At 36.8% G+C, this 23,506-nt stretch overlaps 1 protein-coding gene across 11 annotated transcripts in view; it reads right to left on the bottom strand.

Moving 5' to 3' along the window:
• Nucleotides 1–523: 523 nt before the first annotated feature.
• GRIK1 (glutamate ionotropic receptor kainate type subunit 1) overlaps nt 524–23,506 on the bottom strand; it is a 376,605-nt gene continuing 353,622 nt past the window's right edge. For 3 of the 11 annotated variants that reach the window (XM_074389358.1, XM_074389359.1, XM_074389364.1), the window contains 3 exons: nt 20,740–20,990; nt 3,092–3,178; nt 525–2,680 (listed from right to left, as the gene is read on the bottom strand). In XM_074389358.1, the coding sequence (XP_074245459.1) occupies nt 2,525–2,680; nt 3,092–3,178; nt 20,740–20,990 (494 nt within the window). In that variant the 3' untranslated portion in view covers nt 525–2,524. Of the gene's footprint in view, nt 2,681–3,091; nt 3,179–7,429; nt 19,409–20,739; nt 20,991–23,506 lie in introns of those variants that run through there. The other 8 variants (XM_074389360.1, XM_074389361.1, XM_074389367.1 and 5 more) reach the window with 4 other exon arrangements.

Below are 23,506 nucleotides of genomic sequence, written 5' to 3'. Positions count from 1 at the left end.
TGTTACCAGGAACTTTTCTGGACCAGATTCCAGATACTCTACACTTTCTTCACTCCTCTGAACCCACTAGCTTACTCTGTTCTTCACCCTAAAACACAAAAATGCACACAGAAATGTGGGCACATTTACATGTGCCAAATGTACTTTCAGAATGAAAATATCAGAGAAAAAAGGAAGGTGATTATGTACTGCATTTAATAGTTGCCATAAAAAAGTCCTGTTCTACAGTTGTTCAATATAATTTTTAACAGAGTTGTTTATACAGGTATTATATGTATTGAATGAAAATTTAATTATATATAAGTGAAGAGGAAAGAGGCTGATGGATCTGAAAATATCCAGAAAACAGATTGATACACCATATATTTTAGGCATTAGAGGTTGATATACTTCTTTTCTCACAAATTTCTGTAATAGTATGTGAAAAGATACAGTAATATTTTCTAAAGTAAGAGAAAAATGTAAAAATGGGAAAAATATTAGAAAATGTAAAACAGAGTGCCTCAGATGTAATTTTTAGCGAAATGAATAAACTTCGTATTTCCTCCTTCTAATGTGTTATCATTCTAAACCATCTTTAGCTGGTCAAAGTCATTATGCTCTAGTTTGTAAATGTTTAATTTAAGCCTCCTAATGCATTTTTTGAAGGATTTTTTTCTATTCGTTGTCAATTTCAATTCTGACTTATCTGAAATCTGAATATTGATTACAATCAAGCAAAACATTTGTCTGATATCTGTTGTTGTCATTGCCATTTTAAGGGTTATTCTTTTTCCCTTGGATGTCTCAAAGTATTTTCGTACTTTGAAGGACTAGATTAAAAGTTTTCTGGAGTTATAGAATAATCCTGAAGAAACCAACCAGTTATATGAAATATTGACTAATACCTAGTTCTTTCCGTTATTTCCCAATGAATGCCACCTCAATTTTCCAGTTAAACCCTCCTCCCACCTCCCTGAATCCTGGAGTTTTCCTTGACCCTGCTCTTTTTTGAGACCACTTTCTGAATCCCTGGCTGTTTGGATTGTGTTTCAAAATTACCTCCTTCTTCTGGTCTCTCTTCTTCTGCTCTGGTGCAGTTACTGAAAGAATCTTTTGGGTGACTTCCATTTCTTCTTCCTTCTGGTCTTTTTTTCAATTCTTTCTCTACTCTCTGCCAGAGTGACTGATACCTATCAGGCGTATTGCACCTCTTTGCATCTTATATTTTAGCAACACCAAACTCATTTTTCCTCTAACATTATAGCCCTATTCTTTCTTATTTTTATGCCTTCGAATATGCTGCCTCTTCAGCCTGGCTTCCTTTACCTGACAATGTCTGATTCATCCCTCAAATCTTAATTTAGCTATTCTCTTCTCCAGGAAGCCCTTCTTGACCCATCCCCAGTTAAATACTTCCCAGGACTTCTTCAGCTTTGGTCTTCCTCTGAGGAAATTCTAATTCTGCTTTGAGTAATATACTGTTTTTTTTTCCCCCTTCATTTTGTAATTAATCATGTGAGAACAGGGACTGATATGGTCTGGCTGTGTCCCCACCTAAATCTCATCTTTAATTTTTGCTCCCATAATTCCCATGTGTTGTGGGAGGGACTGGTGGGAGATAAGTGAATAACAGGGTGGTTTCCCCCATACTGTTCTTATGGTAGTGAATAATTATCATGAGATCTAATGGTTTTATAAGGGTTTTCCCCTTTTGCTTGGCTCTCATTCTCTCTTGCCTGCCACCATGTAAGATGTGCCTTTCGCCTTCTGTCATGATTGTGAAGCATTCCCAGCCATGTGGAACAGTGAGTCCATTAAACCTCTTTTTCTTTATAGATTACCCAGTCTCAGGTATGTATACATATCAGGGACCATATATGTTTCCTTCACCATGGGATCCCCAGAACCTAGAATGGTCCCCATAATGTGGTGAACACTTCTACTTTTTGAATGTATTTTTGCTTTTTAGTATCCTTTTCTGACACACCTCACTAATGTTCTGAGTATCATTTAAACTATTTATAAAATTAGACCTTAGAACACAAAGATAAATGGGTTCACTTTACCATGGTAACTAGGTAACTTGGTATAAACTGAAAGTATTTTTTAAAACTCAACTCAAAATGACTATATCTAAACTGGTAAGAAGAGTTTTCAAAATACAAACTGCAAAACTGCCAACATACAGCAAACATACATTTGCCAGTGGGAGCAAGTAATGGGGAACAAACCAAGCTCAACTTGTTTTGGAAAAAAACCCTGTTGTTTTATTATTATTTAGAAAGCACACGCAGTGATTTTTTGGGGCTAAAGAAAAAAATGCAAAATAAATGAGCACACAAATTCATTTTAAAAGAACTGGTGTCACTTCCCGAGTCATATCTATATGAGCTTTTTAAACTTTTGTATTTCTTATATCTGTATACATAATCAGAGTTATGGATATAGATATATGGAAACACATCACACACTCATCAGCAATCCTTTCTCCAAAAATCTGTAGGGAGTGTTTCCTTTTTCTTCCTACAGGTATTTCCTTGGATCATGCCACAGTCTCTTTTCTCTGAGTTCGTCTTTGATGACAAGTAAGGATACTTGTGAAGGAAGATTTCCCCTTAGTTCTTGACTTTTTCTTTAGTTTTTTCTGATTCTTCAGTGAGATTCCCAGTTCTTCCATTATGGCGTTGAAAGAGAGACACTAAGGAACATGAGATACAGACCATCAGCTTAATCAAACCTATCTCATGCGCGTTGACCTGCCTCTTGCCTAGGTTTTTATGAACACAAGATATTGACCTGAAGGAAGCTCTGTCACAATTGGCCAGTTCCCATCACCTCCTCCTCCACCCACTGGCCACCCAACTTTTCTGTTTGGGGAAACTGAGGTAGCAAGTTAGTTGGGCAGACTTTGGGATTTCATTTGCAAATACAGTAGTATAAAACTACCCAGTTAAAGAAAAATCAGGGCTCTCAAAATAGGTAACTTACCTTTGTGGAGATACCAACATAGAATTAAATTAAGTCATTTCCCCCACTGAGATGATCCAAACATTGATAGGATTATCAAGGCATACGGACACTTCAGTAATGCTATAGAAAATGAACAAACCTTCTCTACACCAAGGCTTTGTTTTTTTCTCCCATGAAACCTTACTTTGTTCCTAAAATAAAATCTAATTCTTGATGACTTTCCTTTCTGATAAAAAAAAAGAAAAAAAAACAATTTTAAATTGTATGTTTTCTCCAAAAAACAGAGATTCTGGCAACAGCAATGATGCAGCTGTGGTTGAAATGAAAAATAATGTGGTACTGAACTGCACAGCAGACAATGGCATAATACAAAAGAAAATGAAAAATGGAATTATGATTGAAAAATGTTCTACATATACAGACAATATATGTAATCTCCATTGCAATTATGCTATATCTGTTCCCATGCATAGTATATAAATGGACCAATAAAACATAATTGGCTGTCACTTTTCTAGCCAAGATAAAACCTTTGAGTGATAAATTCCTGCTCAGAGAAATTTCTATAAAGTTCTGCTTAGAGAAATTTCTAAAAAGTCGTTTTCTTTTTGATGAGGTCACTCTTAAAAAACCTCCTTTAGTAATATAAGCCAGCATAAGAGCACAAAGGCAGCATGATTCCACTTATATGAAGCATCTAAAATATTCAAAGTCATGAAAACAGAGAGTAGAATGATAGTTTCCAAGGGCAAGGAGAAAGGGAAATAGGGGAAGCTGTGGCTCAAATGGGTATAAAGTTTCCATTGTGAAAGATAAGTAAGTTCCGGAGATCTTCTGTACGATGTTGTGCCTATATTTAATATCATATTGAACACCTAAACATTTTTAAGTGGTTAGATCTCAAGGGTTCTTACCACAATAAAAAAAAAAAAATCCGCTAAAAAACAAAGCCTTTGGTAAAGGTTCTAGAACTGCGAGCATACTTTTTTAACCTTAGTGCACAAAACGGATGGTTCAAAGTCAAACGACAATGTGCTACCAGATGATTTGTCTCAGTTTTAACGTCCTTACAGGAAGAAATTTGTGTCCTGTGTTTGCAAAGTACTAAATATCTAGTGTGGTCCTTATGTATCAGTGGGCAACATGTGTATTTGAAAAGGTACACTTCTTTTTGTTCAAAAAGGACTTGATATAGTTTAGAAAAGTAGTAGTTTTAAATTTTTTCTACTTGATTTCAAAACCAGATCTAGAATTTAGGTTCTGGGTGTAAACTATTGGCCTATGAGATGTACATCTCTTAGAAAACTGGTTCTTTGAATAAAACTGTTTGTATCTTTTAAGCATATTTGTTTATAGGATTTGAATTTCACTTCCATTTTTTATAATACCAAAACATAAAAGCTCATGTCATGTACACTAATTTTCTTTCTAATGGTAAGTTATGGCTTCAATGAATTGAGAGGGATGTCAGGCCACACACAAAAAAATCAGAATTTTTTTTATGAACTGCACTTCAAAAATGTTACAGCAAGTATAGATGCTTCTTGCTTACTAAGGGATTGTGTCCCAATACACACATTGTACACTGAAAATATTATTAGGGAGAAGTTGCATTTAATACACCCAACCTTCAGTTTAGCCTAGCTTACCTTATACATGCATGGAATACTTACACTAGCCTACAGTTGGACAAAATTATCTATCCAGCCCATTTTATAATACAGTGTTGACTATATATAATTTGTTTATTGAATACTATACCCAGAGTAAAACACAGAATAGTTGTATGGGCACGTAAAGTATGGTTTGTCCAGACTGCATATCACTTCCACACCACTGTAAAGTTAAAAAATTGTGAGTCAAAACATCATGTCTATGTATCATGCATGAAATGTAATAATTTGTTAACATTATACTATATAAAACTTATGTGTTGCTACTAAGAGCAAATTAATATAGTGAAATTGTGATACATAATATTGTATCAGAGTTTTGCAAACTTTGCTTAGAAATATATTTCAATGGAAGAAATATTTTTGGCATTAAAATGGAAGGAATGGAAGGAAGAAAGAAGACTGTCAAGAAATTCGCAAATTTTATTACATATTATACCCTTTTTATAGATGGGGAAATTTACTATTGAAGATATCAAGTAACTTACCCAAGAGAAAAAAGCCTGCATTTGAACCCAATATATCTGGACTGTCCAAACCCAATGCTTTCACTAGAAATCATCTACATATTGAGTCTTAATTTAAAATTTTTTTTTTATCACTATGGATAGCTTTTTGTGAATCATTTCCCCAAAAACGATTATGTTGAGAAATTCCAATCTTTCTGCTTTACTTGAACTCTCAAGCATTTGATTTTAGGCATTTCATTTCATTTGACACTGAAATCGTGAAAATGAATCTCCTAGTGTGGCTTACACGTGACACACAAGGAGGAAAGTCTCATTGAAACCTCTTTTCCCTATGTTGGGTAGAGGATTGGTCATAGGTTCTTATCTAGACAATACGTTTCAATGTTTTTTAAAAAGGAAATCCTCCCCTAGATTTTAGACTGCCTTGAAGTACGGCAAACATCTTTACTCTTGACTATCTCCAAGTATTTGTTTCTTGCGGCTCGTGTGAGAGCAAATAGAAACACAGTTTTATCAGTGGTCTGCTTTCTTGGTCTTTGGTTGCAAACAATGATTTCTTTTTGATTCTCACTTTGTCTCTGACTGTCAAAAAGAAAATGGAAAGATATTGGGGCTGACCTTTCTGCCTCCAAGTTTTTGCTGTAGTCACAAGGAAAGGTGACCTTTAAGGCCGCTCCCATCCATAAGCTTGAGTAAACTACACATTCTTGGATCTACCGGAAATGAAACTGTGAAGGTCATCTCTCAGCACAGAGTGGCTTGGGAGGGGCTCATATTTATTAATTAATTTGCCTTTTACAATCTCAGAGTTAAAGATACATATAAAGATTAAGCTTCTAAACTGGGACCAATATGACAGTAGCTCTCTAAAACTTCTATTTGTTGGCTGGGGTTTTTCATATTCACAAAGCCATAGAAACATTATTTTAAAGCATGTTGGTTTAAATTTCTAAACCCTAATCTCATGAGAAACTATCAAACATAATGACATTCAACTAACTGCCTTACTCAATGTAGTGCAAGTGGAGGCGGGGTGCTCAGGTAGTGTTTCCTGGTACTTTGCAGACTGGAGAGTCCCCCAGTAGCCTGGATCTGGGGCCTGGATTAAAAATATGATGAAGTTCACAATTATAATAAATCTACATGTGACTTTTAGTTACAGTTTGGAATTGGTGCCTGGTATCAGGATGAGAAGTTTTAATTTCAGCTATAATTCCTACTAGCTGGGTTACACTGAGCAAGGTGTTTATTTTCTCTTGGACTCAGTTTCCTTATCTATAAAATGGGTCAATAGTAAAATCCTTTTCATAGAGCTGTTATGAGAATTCGATGAAATGTTATACGTAAAACAGTCCAATGGCTGGCATATTTTAAGTATGCTCTTTCTTTAAAATAAAGTTTTATATACCATAGTATATATTTTAACTCTATGCCACTCACTGCACTCACTGACTTTTTTTTTTTCTCATGGGAGAGATATAATGAAAACGACACCGTTTTTTTTTTTTTTTTTTTCTTTTTGAGATGGAGTTTCGCTCTTGTTACCCAGGCTGGAGTGCAATGGCGCGATCTCGGCTCACCGCAACCTCCACCTCCTGGGTTCAGGCAATTCGCCTGCCTCAGCCTCCTGAGTAGCTGGGATTACAGGCACACGCCACCATGCCCAGCTAATTTTTGTACTTTTAGTAGAGACGGGGTTTCACCATGTTGACCAGGATGGTCTCGATCTCTTGACCTCGTGATCCACCCGCCTCGGCCTCCCAAAGTGCTGAACGACACCGTTTTAATTTGAGTCATCTGATGCACGTCTATGCAGCAATTCCTTTGAGTTGCTTATACTAGTGTTTTAGTTAAAATAGTTCCCATACGTGTTTAAAACATAAATTTTCAATGCCTATTACCACTTCTTTCACCCAGTCCATAACATGTTTCTTTGTCTGTGTAGTTACAGGCATGATGACTACTTGTCTTGAGCTCTATACATAGGCACTCCAACATCAGAAGGAAATGAAAGCTAACTGTAATCCCTGGCCATTTAAAAAATTGCACTCTGTGCTTATGAACAGAGGTTAATACAATGAATCTTTACAATGATGTCTGATAGGAAAATTCATTTACAAATGAATTTATAGTAATAAGGTATGTTCTTGCCGTTTATGCTGTGTCTGGCACTATCCAAAAATAACGTGGAGAGAGAGAGAGAGAGAGAGAGAGAGAGAGAGAGAGTGTGTGTGAGAGAGAGAGAGAGAGTGTGTGTGTGTGTGAGAGAGAGAGAGAGAGTGTGTGTGTATGTGTGTGTGTGAGAGAGAGAGAGAGAGAGAGAGAGAGTGTGTGTGTGTGTGAGAGAGAGAGAGAGAGAGAGAGAGAGTGTGTGTGTGTGTGTGTGTGTGTGAGAGAGAGAGAGAGAGAGAGAGAGAGAGAGAGAGAAAGAGAGAGACCTTTCCTTCAGAGGAAAGGAAATGGAGAAACACAAGTTAGCTTAGTAGCGATTGCAATAGAAACTTCAACTAAAACTCATGGTTTTAGAAGGAGAGAGATTTGCCTGTTTGTTCCAGTTTTGCAGAAAGTTATTCCTCTTCCCTGATTCCTTGGTGCTTGTGGTGTGTCCGTAAGGAGCCCCTTTTCTTCCGTATTCTGTCTTCTTCGTTTTCTTTTATCGCCCCCTTTGGTTTGTTCCTTTTTAATTGCTGACTCCATGGCACAGCCTTTGAATTAACCTCAAATGCTTAATTTCTTGATGGTCGTGTGAGCCTGAATATAAATTATGTCTTCTCTTTACACCTTTATCCTTCTGTTGCAAATGTTGCCCTAGAAGTAGGGGGTGGGCGGGGAAGGACTAATAAAATTCTTTTTGTTTTGTACCTAAAATACTCTGCCTCACAAAAAATGAATTCAGGGGAACATTTTTTTTTCTTAAGTTATAGTAAAAGCGCTAGGTTAGAATTGGATTTGAATTTGCAGATTGGAAAAAAAAAAAAAACTAGACTGCTTGGCCTTCATACTGGTTGCAAACTTGACATCAGATTGTGAATGTCAGATAGATTTCTCAATGTGGATTTAGCATTTATATGTTCACTTCTTTCATTCATTGGTAGGAGGTATAGGTAAACACTTAAGAGAACTACTTTGGATGGTTATATCCTTAAGGATTTTTCTGAGGAATTATTTTTCAGAAGCTCTGGCCTGGCCAATAGTACAATACAAATCTTACATTTTGTATGGGTTTCTCTCTTTGATAGGCTTCTTATTCAAAGGCACTTGAAGTGCTCTCTGACACTGTCTGATAAATTTTCACATTACACATGGAAGAAAAAGGCTGTAAATAATATTATTGTCATTGTAGAGATTAAAACCTTGCATTTTATGTATAGACCTGCTATAACTTGAAAGCAAGCTATGATTTGAAGTATTTTTATAAAGACAATTTTAGTAAAATGTAGAATATTAAAGAAATAGTTATCTGAAAAATAATGGGATTATTGTTACCATTTTCTTTTTTTTGTCTTGGTCAAATTCCTGCTGTAGTTCTGTGGAGCCAATGTCTCAATGATTATTTTTTTAAAATGAAGGACTAAGACTTCACTTCCTTAACATTTTTTTTTTTAACTTTAAGCTCTAGTATAGGAGCAAACCTATGATGGTTTGAGGATACACTCAGGAAACTCTTTAAGGAATAGGAACAGAATAATCCTATTTAGGCATTTGCTACGTAGAGACTTGTACAGTCTGGTTTCATTCCTTTCCAAGATAATTAATGATATAAGAGCAGAGTTCAGGCTTTAATCATCTCCCACTAATTATGCAAAGGCAGTTGGAGGGAGGATTTTGGAGCAGTTTTGTGTGTACCATTCTCGTGGGAAGATTTTGCATTCCAGAACTGAGGATGAGGGCACAATTTCCTGTGGTTTGATCTATTTTCTGGGCTCATTCACAACTTGTGGGCCATCTTTTATACACCCATCCTTGGAATTAAAAAAAAGTGAATCCTAGAGGTTAAGTGTTGATCACTTTATTAGTTTCCAGAATAGTGGTTATGTTAATTTGTACCTAAGAGCTAATGAGAAAGCCAATTCTCATTTCTTGGGCCCGTGTAAAGAGTGTTGGGGTGAAGGAAATCTAGACACTGAAGTAAAACTTACAAGTATGGTCTCCCAACCTAATCCCCACTTGTGACCCAGCAGCCATATCTTGCCTGGCCAATTTTCTTGCCCCTTTAATGCTTTAAACTGGCTCCCGCTAGGAAATCACTCTCAAAAGCCCCTGTCTTCCCTTCCTTTGGCTATAGCATGTAGACTTCATGAACTCCTTTTCCCTGTGTCTGTTAATGTCATGCTTTCATTACCTCCATGTTGTCTCTTCTGCTCTGTTTCATCTTTGTTCCAACACCTGGGACCAGATGCCAACACCTTTACCATCTCAGATCTTAGGTTTAAATTTCTCTGTTTGTGCGAATACATGCCCCAGAATTCCTGTTCTCCTATCTGAGCTCCTCAAACCATAAAAATATATCCATGAGGGACACAGAGTTTCTCCATGATGTTAGATGCATAAGTGTTCCTCCTATTGCTCATCTTTATTTCAAGATTTCATTTAGAAACCCTATTCTCTCAATAAAATAAATACTATATTGTGAAATGGCATGCACAATCCATATAGATTCTGGGGTATAAGTTCTGGGGTACATGTGCAGAACGTGCTGGTTTGTTTCATAGGTATACACATGCTATGGCGGTTCTTAAAAAGTTTTGCACACGGGGTGGTCACTTGGGGCTATCCAATGCAAATTCCTGACAAGCAGTGGGTGTATAAGTTCATCCTCCTCTAACATTAGGGATAAAGTCATGAAAAACTTTGAAAAGTGGGGTTAACATTGAGGCAATGAAATATTTTGATATTCATCTGTGTGCTTTTTTCCAATTCTTCTGAATCCCAGTCCTTTTTCTCACTTTTCAAGTTATAGCAAGGGCTTTTATATGCATTACCTTCAGGATAGGGATGATGTAGAAAGAAAAAAGACTCAAATTTGGAGCTTTGAACTTTTAAATGGACTTTTGTGAATCTATAGAAGACACTGCATCTTTGAAGCTATTAATTACAACAGTCAGGTGTTTGAAACAAGGAAAACGCAGACACTTTGAATTGTAAAAGTTTGACATTAAATATCAAATATCCTGCGCCTTCAGGACTTGGCCTATAGGACTGAGGATGGAGTGTAAAGAAAGGGCTGTCTGTAGCTGCTCTCAAGGAGAAAAGTTCACCCAGGTGATCTGAGAATCTTGAGCAGAGTCTAGATGCTGAGGGAGATATAAGGAGGGGCACCTCCTCTGCCTTCTCCAGGGCAAACTCCCATGTGGTGGGATAAGAAAAGCAGCCTGATAGGCGTGGGGACCTGAGAACACAGGGTAATCATAGCCCCGTCTCTGTCTCAGGCTCTTGAAGGAGGCAGTTAATGGAGCAGAGAAGTGTCAGCAGGGTACGCCATCAGGCCAACCTGAAACTGTCCTCTGAGACTCCCATGGCCTCCCAAGGCTGCGCCAGAGCAGCTAAAACATTTTCCTGCCCTAGAAAGGACACACAAATGGCAGATGGTATAAAAGGGAGCATGAAATATAGCCCACTCCAGTGCTATAACCAAGAGCAGAGAGAGATTCCTACAGAGAGAAGCTTCTAGTGGGCTTTGTATACCTGGAAATAAACAACTCTCCTTGCTAAAAGTGGCAGGAATGTGGGTTTGTGCTTCAATCCAAACTACACGGTGCATTTCTCCTCTCTAGAGTCACTGTCAGAGGCCAATGTGGCTTTGTGCCTTGGCTCTCTGGCCTTACTCTGGCTTCCTGTACTGAAGGCCTGAGAGGATTCTGTGGGGGTTGATTTTCCCTCACCTCATAGTGAGGGCTTGGTCTTTTTTTTTTTTTTTTCATTTTCTCATTTCAGAGGCTGAATGAGGGCCATAAAATAAATTTCCAAGAAATTCTTTGCATGCCCTTTCTCTACAGGGAAATGTCCCTGCCTTTCAGCTAAATTGCCTGTGTTGTTCGGTGTTAGTTGTCCACAGTGCACATATGCACTGCACACAGAGTTTTCAGGGTACCAGTTTATGCCTGTCGTAGTAGGAATGCATTTTTCTCAAGCTACAAGCTTGGACATGCAAATGAATTATGTGATACTACTTAAAAAAACAGAACTCACCTTAGCTTAGAGGTTCCCCTTCTGCTAGTGGGTCTTATCAAACTCAAGGCAATTCACTTTTGGTTGAAAATGCTTTCTTTTGGTTAATGTCTCTGTTAATGCAAGCCCCTCCCCACCTCCCTTCTCTTCTTTTTTCTAGGGTCATCTGGGATAAAAAGAGGTGTCTAGAGGGCCCAGGATCAGCTAGTCCAAGGCCACCCTCTGTCCTTTTGGCTTTCTTGGGGATGTGACATCCTACTAGGTTGTGAACACTGATCACTATCTCTGCTGTACCCTCTGAGATGATCATGGTCTCTGTGTCTCATGCACACACTCTGTCTTTTCTGCTCTAACACCAAGTCTTCCAGCTCACTGGTTCCCTCAGCCCTTCTACATGCCTCTTGGGTGAGAAGAGCCATGAATTTTTGGCTGTTTTCCCTGACATTCTCTGAGATTGAGGAAGATTCTATGACGCATTCCATAGCTTCACTGCCCACATGTTGTTATTCTGCCTTTCAGGAGACGGTTGGATATAAAATATCTCTACAAGTCTTACCACCTCCGGGGCCTTCACCCTGTGAAGGAAAAAAATGGCATTTTCTCTTTAGGATTCCCTTTTAAGTTTTCTGTGGTTTCTATTCTCCTGCATCCTCCCAAGTGTGAACTTGGTTCAGAGATGGTCATGGGCTGAGGAAGAGCCTCCTCTCATAGATTAAAGTAATATCTAACCTTTGTGACTTTCCTCCAATTCTCTCTTTCCTAGTGGTCAGAATCTATTCAAGGTAGAAAAGTAGGTATTAAAACATCATCATGTCAATTTCTCCAATGTTAGCCTTTTGGGTATTGGCTCTCGCCAATTATAGATAAATTTTTTTAAATTACAACAACTTTCATATTCAATGAAACATCTGGATCTTGCAATTAAAAACTATGGTTTTCAAGACTTTCCTCTGTGCCACAAATCTGCAAGGACTACTTAACATCTCAAAAGCTAAGAGTTTAACTCATTTTAGTTTGGGAGCAATTCATATGAAATTCCCATACTTGATGGTAGAAAGAAGGGTAGGGATAAAACCAATAGAACATAAATGCCTGCTGTCCTCTTTCTTTATTTCTCCTTGTCTGTTTTTAGAAGAAATACTAAGTTACACTTGCAGAATAGAGAGAGTCTTCCTCTGTGATCCCATTCCATTTATCATCCTCTTTTGTGATTTGTGAATGTGTGTTCATTTCTACAGCTTCAAATAGCTTCCTAGGTACCTGTCTCCTTTCTGTTTTGTTTTACCTGGTCTGTAGGCTCATCGAGGTCAAGAACTATTCTAATTCTGTAAACTTCACTCTGTCTGTAATGATTTGCTTATGATTCATTGGATGGGAACCTTCTTGCTTCTTGATGTCGTGATGGCTAGTGGGGCCATTTTCTCTATATCCAAGACAGGTCTTTCTGCCTTGAAGTACTGGCAGGGCACAGTCATTATGACAGAAATAAGAATTTCATGTGTCCAAGAGAGACACATAATCATATGAAAAAATATAGAAACAAAAATCTCTTTTTATCACTGCTTCCGTGGTTTTATTTCCTTCCCATTTTTCTGCGAGATTAAAACAATATTACGGTTGGAAGAGAACTTCAAATACAACCTCCTCATTTCACAGATGAAGAAACTGAGGTTGAGGGAAGTAAAATGACTTGCCCAAAGACACATGGCTCTTTAGCACCAGTGTGGAGACCTGAGTTCTTGGCATGTGATTCCGAAGTCACCTGTTTTGTGGGTCATGCTCATTGTTCAGAGTTTGTTTTGTTCGTAGACAACATCAACGTGTACTTTAGAAACATTATTTCTAAATTGATGTTAATTGCATCCTGGCTTTTCTAATAATTAATGAATATTTGAGTTTCCAGGCACAGGAAATCTCTTCACACAATTACAAAAATAACATAATTAAAGAGCAAATCACTTGCTAAATAAGTTGATCAGACTATAGGAGAGATAGAACTGAAGATGCTTGGAAGCACCTGATAATGGTGCCAAAGAACACTGAGGAAAGATAAATACCAATGTTGAGTGGGTTATGAAAGGACAGTAATTTCTTGGTTCCTGTGGCTGGTAAAGACAAACTGATCAGGACCACCTTCATGTTTGAGACTGAAAAATCAGAACATTTTAGGTCTAAATCCTTCATTCAGTTGAAAAACTGGGGAGAAAGCAATTCTGGTCAAGTTAAATTAAAATATTTTAGTTGCTAGGGGGAATACAGTGACTTCATTCCATCATCTAGGTCTTATTCATTTTTGTGTCTATCTGGATGTACGCGTTGCAACATGGATACATGTTGTTGTGTACTTTGGGCCATTAGCCGTATTTGGGCTGACAACAACAAAGGTCAAATTCTGCAGGGTTTCACATTCACACGCTGCATTTGTAATGTTGTCTTTCTATCGCAAGAATGCTCATATCTTTGCAAATAGGAATTCCTTGAAAATTTAAGGTAGAACCCCATTCTCTGTGATACCAACCTCTGTAGGAAGAATTTTGAGAGCAAAAATGATTTTAATATGCTTGTGCATATGGACATAAAATTCTGTAACTGTGAGAAGCATAATGAGATCGTTCCTAAAGACTAGTTAAAACTGCAGCATCAAGCAGAATTTTTTTTTTTAATTTTCTACAAGAGTTAATTAATAATGCCATTTGGCACTGTTAGATGTTCAGAAAATAGTCTAATAAGTAAGAATCCTTTGCTTTCCTTTTGTTGTTAAAGGCTCTTCAGACACTTTCTAAACTGCTTACTAGGAAATAGACCTTGAGGTGAAAGGGTCATGTGCTTGCAAACTAATTGGGATTCATTATAGTACTGCATTGCTACAGATGGCTCATACAGAATATAACATAATGCTAGTCAAATGCAGTGAGGTATTTGGAAATAATTTCTCTTGGATAGGTTTGTAATCATACGATCCAGGTGATTTTCCCAATGGCAAGATTCCTACCCACTATGTATTCCTTAAATAGTTCCAATTTTGCTGGAAAAATTCTGTAAAATAATTTAATTTATAATTTTAGTCTAAAACAAAACAAAATGTAAGGCTTAATTTTTTTCCCCCTTACATCATTAGGTTTGAGGCAAATTTATTAGGAAACAAATTACATAACACTATGTTTCATGGCTGTTGATGCATTTGTTCAATCTTTGTTTGTTTACTGATTGATTTATAGAGATGACGGCCCACCATGTTGCCCAGGCTGGTCTTGAACTCCTGAGCTTACAAGTGTGAGCCACCACTCCTGGCCGCTTGTTCAAACTTTTAATACCTCCGTGCTCTCTCCTAAGGCTTAAACAATATTTTCCAAAGTATAATTCATAGACAACCTGTTATTATTTAACAAAAACTCATGCTCAACAGCTAATCTGAAGTAAAACTAGTAAAACTGCTATATTCAAGCTAGTTTTAATAAAAGCTCATGTTTACTATCTACTTTTAAATAATGCAACTATAGTTAGGATTGTTGGAAAAGAGTATGTAAGAAAAGCTATTTTAAAAAAACCAAACCCCTTGTACTGAAGATCCTTTTAAGAAAGAGTCATGTATGTGACTTAATTTGGGAAAAAACTGCTATGTTCAAGCTAATTTTTATGAAAACTAATGTATACACAAGCTAATTTTTATGAAAACTAATGTATACACTCGTTTTAGGCATTCACTTTCAAGCTTCATTGTAAATGCAGATTCTTGGACTCTTCCTACTGAGGAGAAATGTCTGGGGTAGAGCCTATAAATGGTAGTTTAGAAAATTTCCCTCAGTCATTCTGATTTACACCAAAAAGAAAATTTCCCTCAGTCATTCTGATTTACACCAAAGTGGATGTAAACATAAAGCTTGAACTTTTTTTTTTTTTTTCCACATTTAAGTCTTTTGTTCCATAGTTCACTCGAAATGCAGGGGTCCCTAGTAGGGTAACTGTGATCTTAGCATCCATTGACAACGATGGCAAGAACTGGTTGAGAACCATTATAAAAGGAGAAAGAGAAGAGTGTGGGCTGGGCACAGAGGCTCATGCCTGTAAACCCAGCACTTTGGGAGGCCGAGGTGGGCAGATCACTTGAGGTCAGGAGTTCGAGACCAGCCTGACCAACATGGTGAAAACCCCATCTCTACTAAAAATACAAAATTTAGCCTGGCATGGTGGTGCATATATGTAATCCCAGCTATTCAGGAGGCTGAAGCAGGAGAATTGCTTGAACCCAGGAAGCAGAGGTTGCAGTGAGCCAAGATGGCCCCATGGCACTCTAGCCTGGGCAACAGAGAAAGACTCCATCTTAAAAAAAAAGAGAGAAGAGTGTGAAGAAACGAAGTTCTTGAGACAAATGAAGGTTTCTCCAGGGAGGAAAAGGCACAGAGAGAGCCATAAACTGTCTACTTGATAATTCTGAGTTGTTCTAGCTCAGGCATCCCCAAATTACGGCCTGCGGGTCGCATGCGGACCCCTGAGGCCATTTATCCGGCCCCCCGCCGCACTTCAGGAAGGGGCACCTCTTTCATTGGTGGTCAGTGAGAGGAGCACAGTATGTGGCGGCCCTCCAATGGTCTGAGGGACAGTGAACTGGCCCCCTGTGTAAAAAGTTTGGGGATGCCTGGTCTAGCTCTATAGTTTTACAACTAATCATAAAGATTATCAATTGAATATCATAAAATTTCCATCTTAAAGATGTGCATTTTTTCCCTGAATTCTCAGTGGAAAGGGTCTATCAGATTGAATGCCAAACATGTGTTACATATATTGCATAGAATTAGTGGCTCTTCCTCTGCAATCAATCAAGCAATCAACAGCAATCATCTATCGAGTTCTAATTGCATACATAAGATTATACTTTAGCTTATTGGTTTGCACCTCTTCCAGCACATTAAAATCAACTGGGCATCTGAAAAAATTACCATTGTCATGCCACAACACTAGACTAATTAAATTAGAATTTCTAGAGACGAAGTCCAGAACTTCCACTATAGATCTTCACATAATACCAATTTGGGTCTTCCTTCTGAGCACAGTGACCTCTGCCATTAATTTATAAGGCTTGTACGAAAAAAAAAATGCTCTTAGAGTTTGAGCCTCTAAATTAGAAAACAAATTTTTAAAACTAGATTGCATTTTAAGATGCCTGATAAATTTTAGTTATTGCCCATGTGACCAGAGATCAATACTTAGTTTCTCCAGAAAGTACCAACAGTTCTTAACTGACATATATTAATATAATAATATTATTAATTAGCTCATTTTCTATGCCATGATTTCATTTAATTGTCATAGTAATTGTATAAAGTCCATATTACCTTCATTTTACAAGTAAGAAATTTGAGGCTTAGAGGTTTACTCCAAAGTATACACAATTATTTATTGAGTGGCTACTATGTGTCAAGCGCAATGCAAGATGTTTTGTACACTCTTATGGGATGAGATTCACATGATCATGCCTGTGTTCCCTTGAGGATGATCTGTGGAACCCTGGTCTGTCAAGATGTTGTGGGGGAAAAAAATCTGCAATCTAATTGGCTTGTGAAGTGCTGAATACTTTCTGCTTTGTTGAAAATTCTCAATGAACAAAAACTTGTGAAGCACACTGAGATAGCATGCAGTAAAGGAACACTTAGAGTGACGCTCCATGGGCTACTTAGCTATAAAAATTTTATTTGAGAAACATTTGCCAATTTAACCCATTTTGAAAAACACCCGTACAAAACTTTATGTTCTAGAAATTTTGTCCCACTGTTACATTTTAAGAAATCAACACTGAGAAATTTGGTAAATTTCCTTCAGTTATTCAGTGTGTGGCTCTTCTGGAACTTGAATCTAAGTTTGGCTGTTTTAGAATGTTTTCTTCTGCTTCTAAAATCTATAACTGCAGGCCAATGACTGATAGTAAAGCTAAATTTAAATTGTTGAAAAGATCAAATGTAATGTTATATGTGAAAACATTTTGAAAACTATAAAATAGTATAGAAATATCAGAATTAGGTACTATACAGTCTAAAGTGGTATATAAATATTATTTTTTGAAAGAGATAATTTCTTTATTCAAATCTCTGAATTACACTTTTAAATAATAGTCTGCAGAAAGTTAAGTTTTGTCAGTTATTATTAATTCTGATTGTCTATACTTCATCAATCACATTTGAACTCTTTTGGTAGCATTTTTGGTTTATTAAATCATCTTTGGAAAAGTAAACTTATAAAATTTGTGGTTTCTAGATACTGAATCCATGAAATATGAAACTAAGAGTAATGTCATATTCATCCCAACATCTGATTCTCTTGATTACGAATATGCAAACTCTGACTTGGGACAAATAGTATGTTGCTTCTGGTTTAATAACAATAAAACATTGTTAGTGCAATTTATGATGTTCTTCTGAGTACATTTCTTTAAAGAAGGAAGCAAGGCTGAGAAACAATCAGGACAAGAGTCAACTTTCCTGAATATGCTTTACTGAAGAAGTACACAATTGACTGGAGAGGCCTGTGGTTTCCAAAATTTGGAGCCATTTAAAGCTAAGCAAAGAGATGGTAAAACGCTATATGATTGCACAGATGGCATATCTCTACATCAAGGAATGGGCTTTAGGGGATCGCTTGATGTGTCAAAAGGTAATCCCATTAAGAAAAGAATAAAGACCAACTGATCCCATATTGAGAAAAGATGAAACACATCTTCAATTTTCCTATTCACTGAGGAGGGAAAATGAGCCTAGAGAAATCATCAGATATTCTCTGTCACAACAAATTAAATGTGCAATCATTTTTTTTTCACATCACCAGGTTGAGTTAGCATGGGAATTATGTACAGCACTTTGAATCCAGATGGAAAATAAATCTACAGAGATCTGTAACTAATGTGTATGGACATTCTTTCCTTCATTTTTCCCTCTTTCTCTTTTCCTCAGAATACTTTGATAATGGAATGAATTAATAATGGTGATGGATAGAAAGAAACAACTGTGAAAGTGGTGATGTTCAGGAAAGATTGCTCCAAGAACACTCTATCTTGGGCAAATGGGAAGGAAGTGAAGTAACATCTTGTGGAAAGATGCTCATCAATGCAAAGAGAGGGAGCAAATGAGTGGTAAATAGAAGATTCTATGAATTAGTACATAGCTTAGGACTTTGCTGGGATCTTTGAAGAAATACTATATAGCTTGAAAAATGTCACTGTTCCTTAAGACTCAGAACCTACAGAAGACTATTAAACTCTACAAGCCAATGTTATTTAAGAGTTTGAGGTTAATGAATTTCTGCCCAGGAATTATTCTCGACTGTGTTCTGTTTCCAAGAGTGGTGTTCAACTTAGGTAGTGCTCGTCTGTGACACCAGAGCTTTCAAGTTTAGTTTTCTTTCTGTGGATTTCGGTTTTTGAATCTCTAAACTCTAAGACACTTTTGAGTCTTTGGGTAAATAATACATTTTACATTGTGAAGTGAATTTGAATTAAAAAAATTAACCTTGTTATGGAGTTATGTATGTACTGTTGAAAAGGTAAGAGTTTCAGGTAGTTTGAAAATATGCAGATCTACACAATGTATAGGACAGGGAGAAAGAAAGAGGAGGGAACAAAGTTCACAGAGATGAAAACAAGTCCGCAGAATTTGCATTTTGTTTTCATGCTTTGTACTGTTGAAAGTCTGAATTTCCTTTTTCATGAAGAAAGAGTTACTTATTTCTAGTGCATGAAGATAGAACTAAGATGACTAGTTGAGACAGAGACAATTCCTGTAAATACACATTTCTAGGAGTCTGTGTACCCCTAATATGCGCCTGCTGCAACATACAGTGCAAGTCTCTTTCTGGTACATTCAATTCAATGTCTAGAACACATGACTTTTGCAATCCTAAAGGAATAGATAATTGTGGCTACTTATGCTTAGCAAATACAAATATCAACAACACCAATTAGCAGAAACAATTTCTACTGGGCACATCTTTTTTTTTTTTTTAAACTGATTACACAGTATGAACTGAGGACTGTTTCCGAATCCCTCTCTCCTCTCGAATTAATTTGCCACATTCTAAATCCGTAGATAAAGTGGTTCCAGAAGTGGAGTTGGTTGGATGGGTTTGCTTACATTGCAGTCCATAAAAGAAACAAAAAGCCTTGCATGCAAAAGAAATGAGAAAAAAAATATAGGAAAATGAATAAATCAGAAGCAAGAATGAATGTTTAAATGAAAATTTAAATCACATGAAGCTGGCAACTATGAAAAGCACATTAAAGCATCATATATACAAGTTTTTATTTTTCAAATTAGTTGCATAAAACAAGACACCTCAAGAACAAATTAAAAATTAAAGCAGATCAGTTCATTCTCCCTTTTAATTAAAAAAAACAGCTTTTATAACAGAGCTTAAGAAAGGGATGTTCATTGTTGTCACAGTTACCTTGTAATTCTGGGGAATATTTTCATGTGAAACCAGGGTATAATGAATCATCCCCAGTTTCGGACACTTAAGAAGGGCTTCCACTTAAAGAAAGTGGATCTGTTATCAGATTATTAATCAGAACCAGCCACAGAAGTTGCCGGGTCCAGTGCAAAAAAAAAAAAAATGTGGGACACTTTGTTCAAAACTTATTTAGAATTTCAAGATCACAGCAGAGCATTAAACTGGCTCTGTTATTAATAGTCATAGTCTTAAAATTCTAACAATATTTAAACATTTAATGGGGAGCTTGATTCACTATCATGGCCATAAGCTTTGTATTTTGTTTATTCTAGTATGGTTATGAAGAAATTATCTTAAATCACAATCAGCTTTTCAGAAGAGTGTAAGTTGATTTTCTTCAAAAACAAAAATAATAGGCAAAAATGTCAACTACTAAAATTATCCTATAATCCCAACACAATTTAGAAAAATAAAGTCTCATATACATTGGATTTTCATTTTATATTGTTTATTATATTCCTGGCAAAAAAATTCGGGTGAACGATCCTTTTACAAATCTTACTTTGATACAAGTAAGTGTTCAATTTCATAATACAACTTTTACCTATTCATATAAATTGCTTTGCATTAGTGCATGTGCTGAGAATCTATACTTAAGGGCTGGAAACAATTTCTTTTAAATATCTTTTTATATATTTTCCAATTTTGTATTTATTTTTGCCTTTTTCCATCTAGGGTTTCTATTTAAGAGCAAATGACTGTTCAAAAGTTAACTGAGTTTGGAATTTCTGCACTGTCATTCCAAATAGTGCTAATTGGATTTAGTGTATAAGTCCCTTCCTCATCATTAATAAATGATGGACCTGCAGTGCCCATAGCATGTGGCACGGGTTCAATAGCACTTTGCTCTAACTCAAAAATGGCTCTTCTGGGCATCTAATTCAATAGACTTACAAAAAAAGAGCAAACATCCTTAAAACCCCCAAACTTAAGACAGATAATGCAAATTATGAACTACCCAGTCCTAGAAAAAGATGACTCACCTGTTCAATATCATTATTCTTCCGTGATTTGTATATGAATTCTCCAATAGCTACAAATACGGAAAGGACCAGGCCGGCAGCCAGAACAATGAAGATGCCCCCAATATTTTCCACTCCCAGAGCACTGGCTTCTTTGCTGTCTTCTTCGGGGCAGCCATTCCCACGCCACCACTTCTCTTTCATCATATGCAGCTTCCCTTCTTCTTGGAGTTGAAGAATAGCAATAGTAATTTTATCCCGGTAAGGAGAGCCTGGAAGTAAAGTCATTTGGATATTGGTCATCAAAATGTTGAAGAAGACATCAAGAAGTGTTCTCAGTTATCATCTTAGTGATAACTACATTATGGCAGTTGTGAAACCCCGATCCACACATTGACTTGCAAAGGACAGGAGAGTTCAATCCTATATTTTGAAGACGCTAAATAATTGGAAAGGAGATAGCTGACATGTTGAGATTGACATTGGCCCTGACTGCTCCTTTTAAATAAGGAGAAGTGAAGCTAGGAATTCTATGACATGTTTTTGTTTTGGATGAAATCATCATGAGTCTTTTTCATGTCAAGAGATTTCATTGTGTACACTAAAAATAAAATTCTAAGCCCCCGTTGACTGAACAACCCTCTTTTGTGACCAAAGCGACCCCAGAAAAACCTGAAAAACTTACTTTGAATTATAAACAGGATCAAAGGCCGTGCCAGACAAGGGTTAAGTCACACAGCCTTGCGCTTAAGGAATAACCTATATTCCAATTGCCACTAGGCTTTTCTTTTTCTCAAGGAGGCAAACAAGCACTGGCCTCGAGATGAGCAATGTTAAAACAATTACAGTTCATTCAACTCACAGACACTGACTCCCTACCTCTGTTCTATCAGCTATACTTTTCATCAAACAAGATCCTGATTTCAGTAACTTTCTCCAGATAGGAAGACCACCGACCTTAGACTGGTTCTGGTCAGATTAAAAACATTGTGCCCTTGCAAGCCCTTGTGTTCTGAAAGATATTTTGACATATAGAACCTAATTATAATACATTTAAATGTCAAGCTCCACCTTAAAGGGAGCATGGATTGTATATTACATGCATTTTTGTCAAATATGCTTGTGTCAGGATCATCTTTATGAATATTCATAGCTCCTTCTGTAACCAGTTGAATATATATATTTTGCCAACCCATTCAGCATAACGCTCTTGCCCCAACCCCTCTCTCTTCCAAGTGCCTGTCTTTGATTTTGGTTGGACACATGTCTCTCAGCCTATGCGATGACCACCTTGCAGCTTGTCACGCTTTACTTATAAAGAAATGAAGCCTCCTTTTCTACTTTCCAAATTTATAGGTATTGTGGATACATTTTTTAAGTTAACAATTATTTAGATCTTACTTTTTCCTAGGTCTTTGTTGTCTCATATTGTGACTGAGCTTGGCTGGATGACCAGCAGTGGCGTTTCTTCTTCTGATGGGAGTAACTAGACATTACCCACTCTCCCTTACAGTTCAGTGTGGTTATGTGACTGGTTTCTCGCCAATGGGAACTAAGGCAATGTCTTCCCAACATGATCTTTGGTTCTCTCTCTTTTTCAAAATATATAGCAAGAAGGAAAGGATTTCCAGTCTCTAGGAATCATGGAACCACAAAATAGAAGGAACTTGAGTCTGAGAATGATTTCATGAAGCACAGGCTCTCTTTCAATCCCCACTGGACTGTGACAATGTCCAGAAATTAACATTTAATATGTAAGCCACTGAAAATTTGCAGATGTCGGTTAGTACATACTGATTGATGCACCTATTAAGATAAACTTAAGAGTAGGTTTTGAATAATTCAAATGTCCTACAAAGTTCAGTTAGGTTTGGAAAATTTGCAAGGACTTTATGGATATTATTTGTTCTCTATCTTCTAGTAATGCCATTGAACTTTTAATTATGTGAGGTAGAAAGGGCCAACCTCTATCTGTAGACATAGATTCTCAATACTGGATTTTGGTCAATCAATGCAAAGGAAGAGACAAAGTAATATATATATTTTTTTACTTAATCTCTCCTTGAATGTGGAGAACTCTTGTTAGCATTTCTTCTACTCAAAAAGTAGTACACCCTGGCTTTCTCTATTTGCAAACTTTAAAGTCTTTCTTGGTGGAAGCACATTGATAAATGAGGCATCTCAGGACTAGAAGAAATCTTAGGAATAACACAGTCCAGTCTACTTACACTTCAGTACACATTCCATTTTAGAATGGAAGAAACTTAGGACCTGAAAGTATGAGTGAAACTGATAGTTGCTGGCAGAGGCAAGAATCAAACTCAAGTCACCTGACTTCTTACTTCTCAGTGTTATTTTCATGACAGTTTCCCATACCATTGCTCCCACCCCCACATAATGCCTTATGTCCTATGGCATGGTTTAAGTTAGAAAAACAGAAGGTTAACATTTGTGTCATTTGTTATTAATTGTCCTTATGAGATTTCCTAAAATAATTGTCAGTATTCAAAAGCAAGTTTAAAAGAAGAGCAAAATGCTTTGGAATGAGATTATGGCTTGTCAGTTAAGAGTATAAATTTTTGGTGAAAAAAATGGGTATTGAAAGCTAAATTAAAAGATATTGGCTGTTTGCTTAAATATTCCCAGAATAATGGCTAGTGTAAAAATTAGCACCATTAATATACCCATAGCAGGTGAGCAATTAAGTGAACTAGGAGCACTTTGCTTTAATGTACATGAAAGTGCTTTGAAGAGTATAAGAATGATTCTTATGCTAGTGGTTGTAGTA

Source organism: Saimiri boliviensis, chromosome 18, assembly GCF_048565385.1.
Source record: "Saimiri boliviensis isolate mSaiBol1 chromosome 18, mSaiBol1.pri, whole genome shotgun sequence".
Taxonomy (NCBI): domain Eukaryota; kingdom Metazoa; phylum Chordata; class Mammalia; order Primates; family Cebidae; genus Saimiri; species Saimiri boliviensis.
The sequence above is the reverse complement of the archived record's forward strand: the minus strand, read 5'-3'. Positions and strand labels throughout refer to the sequence as shown.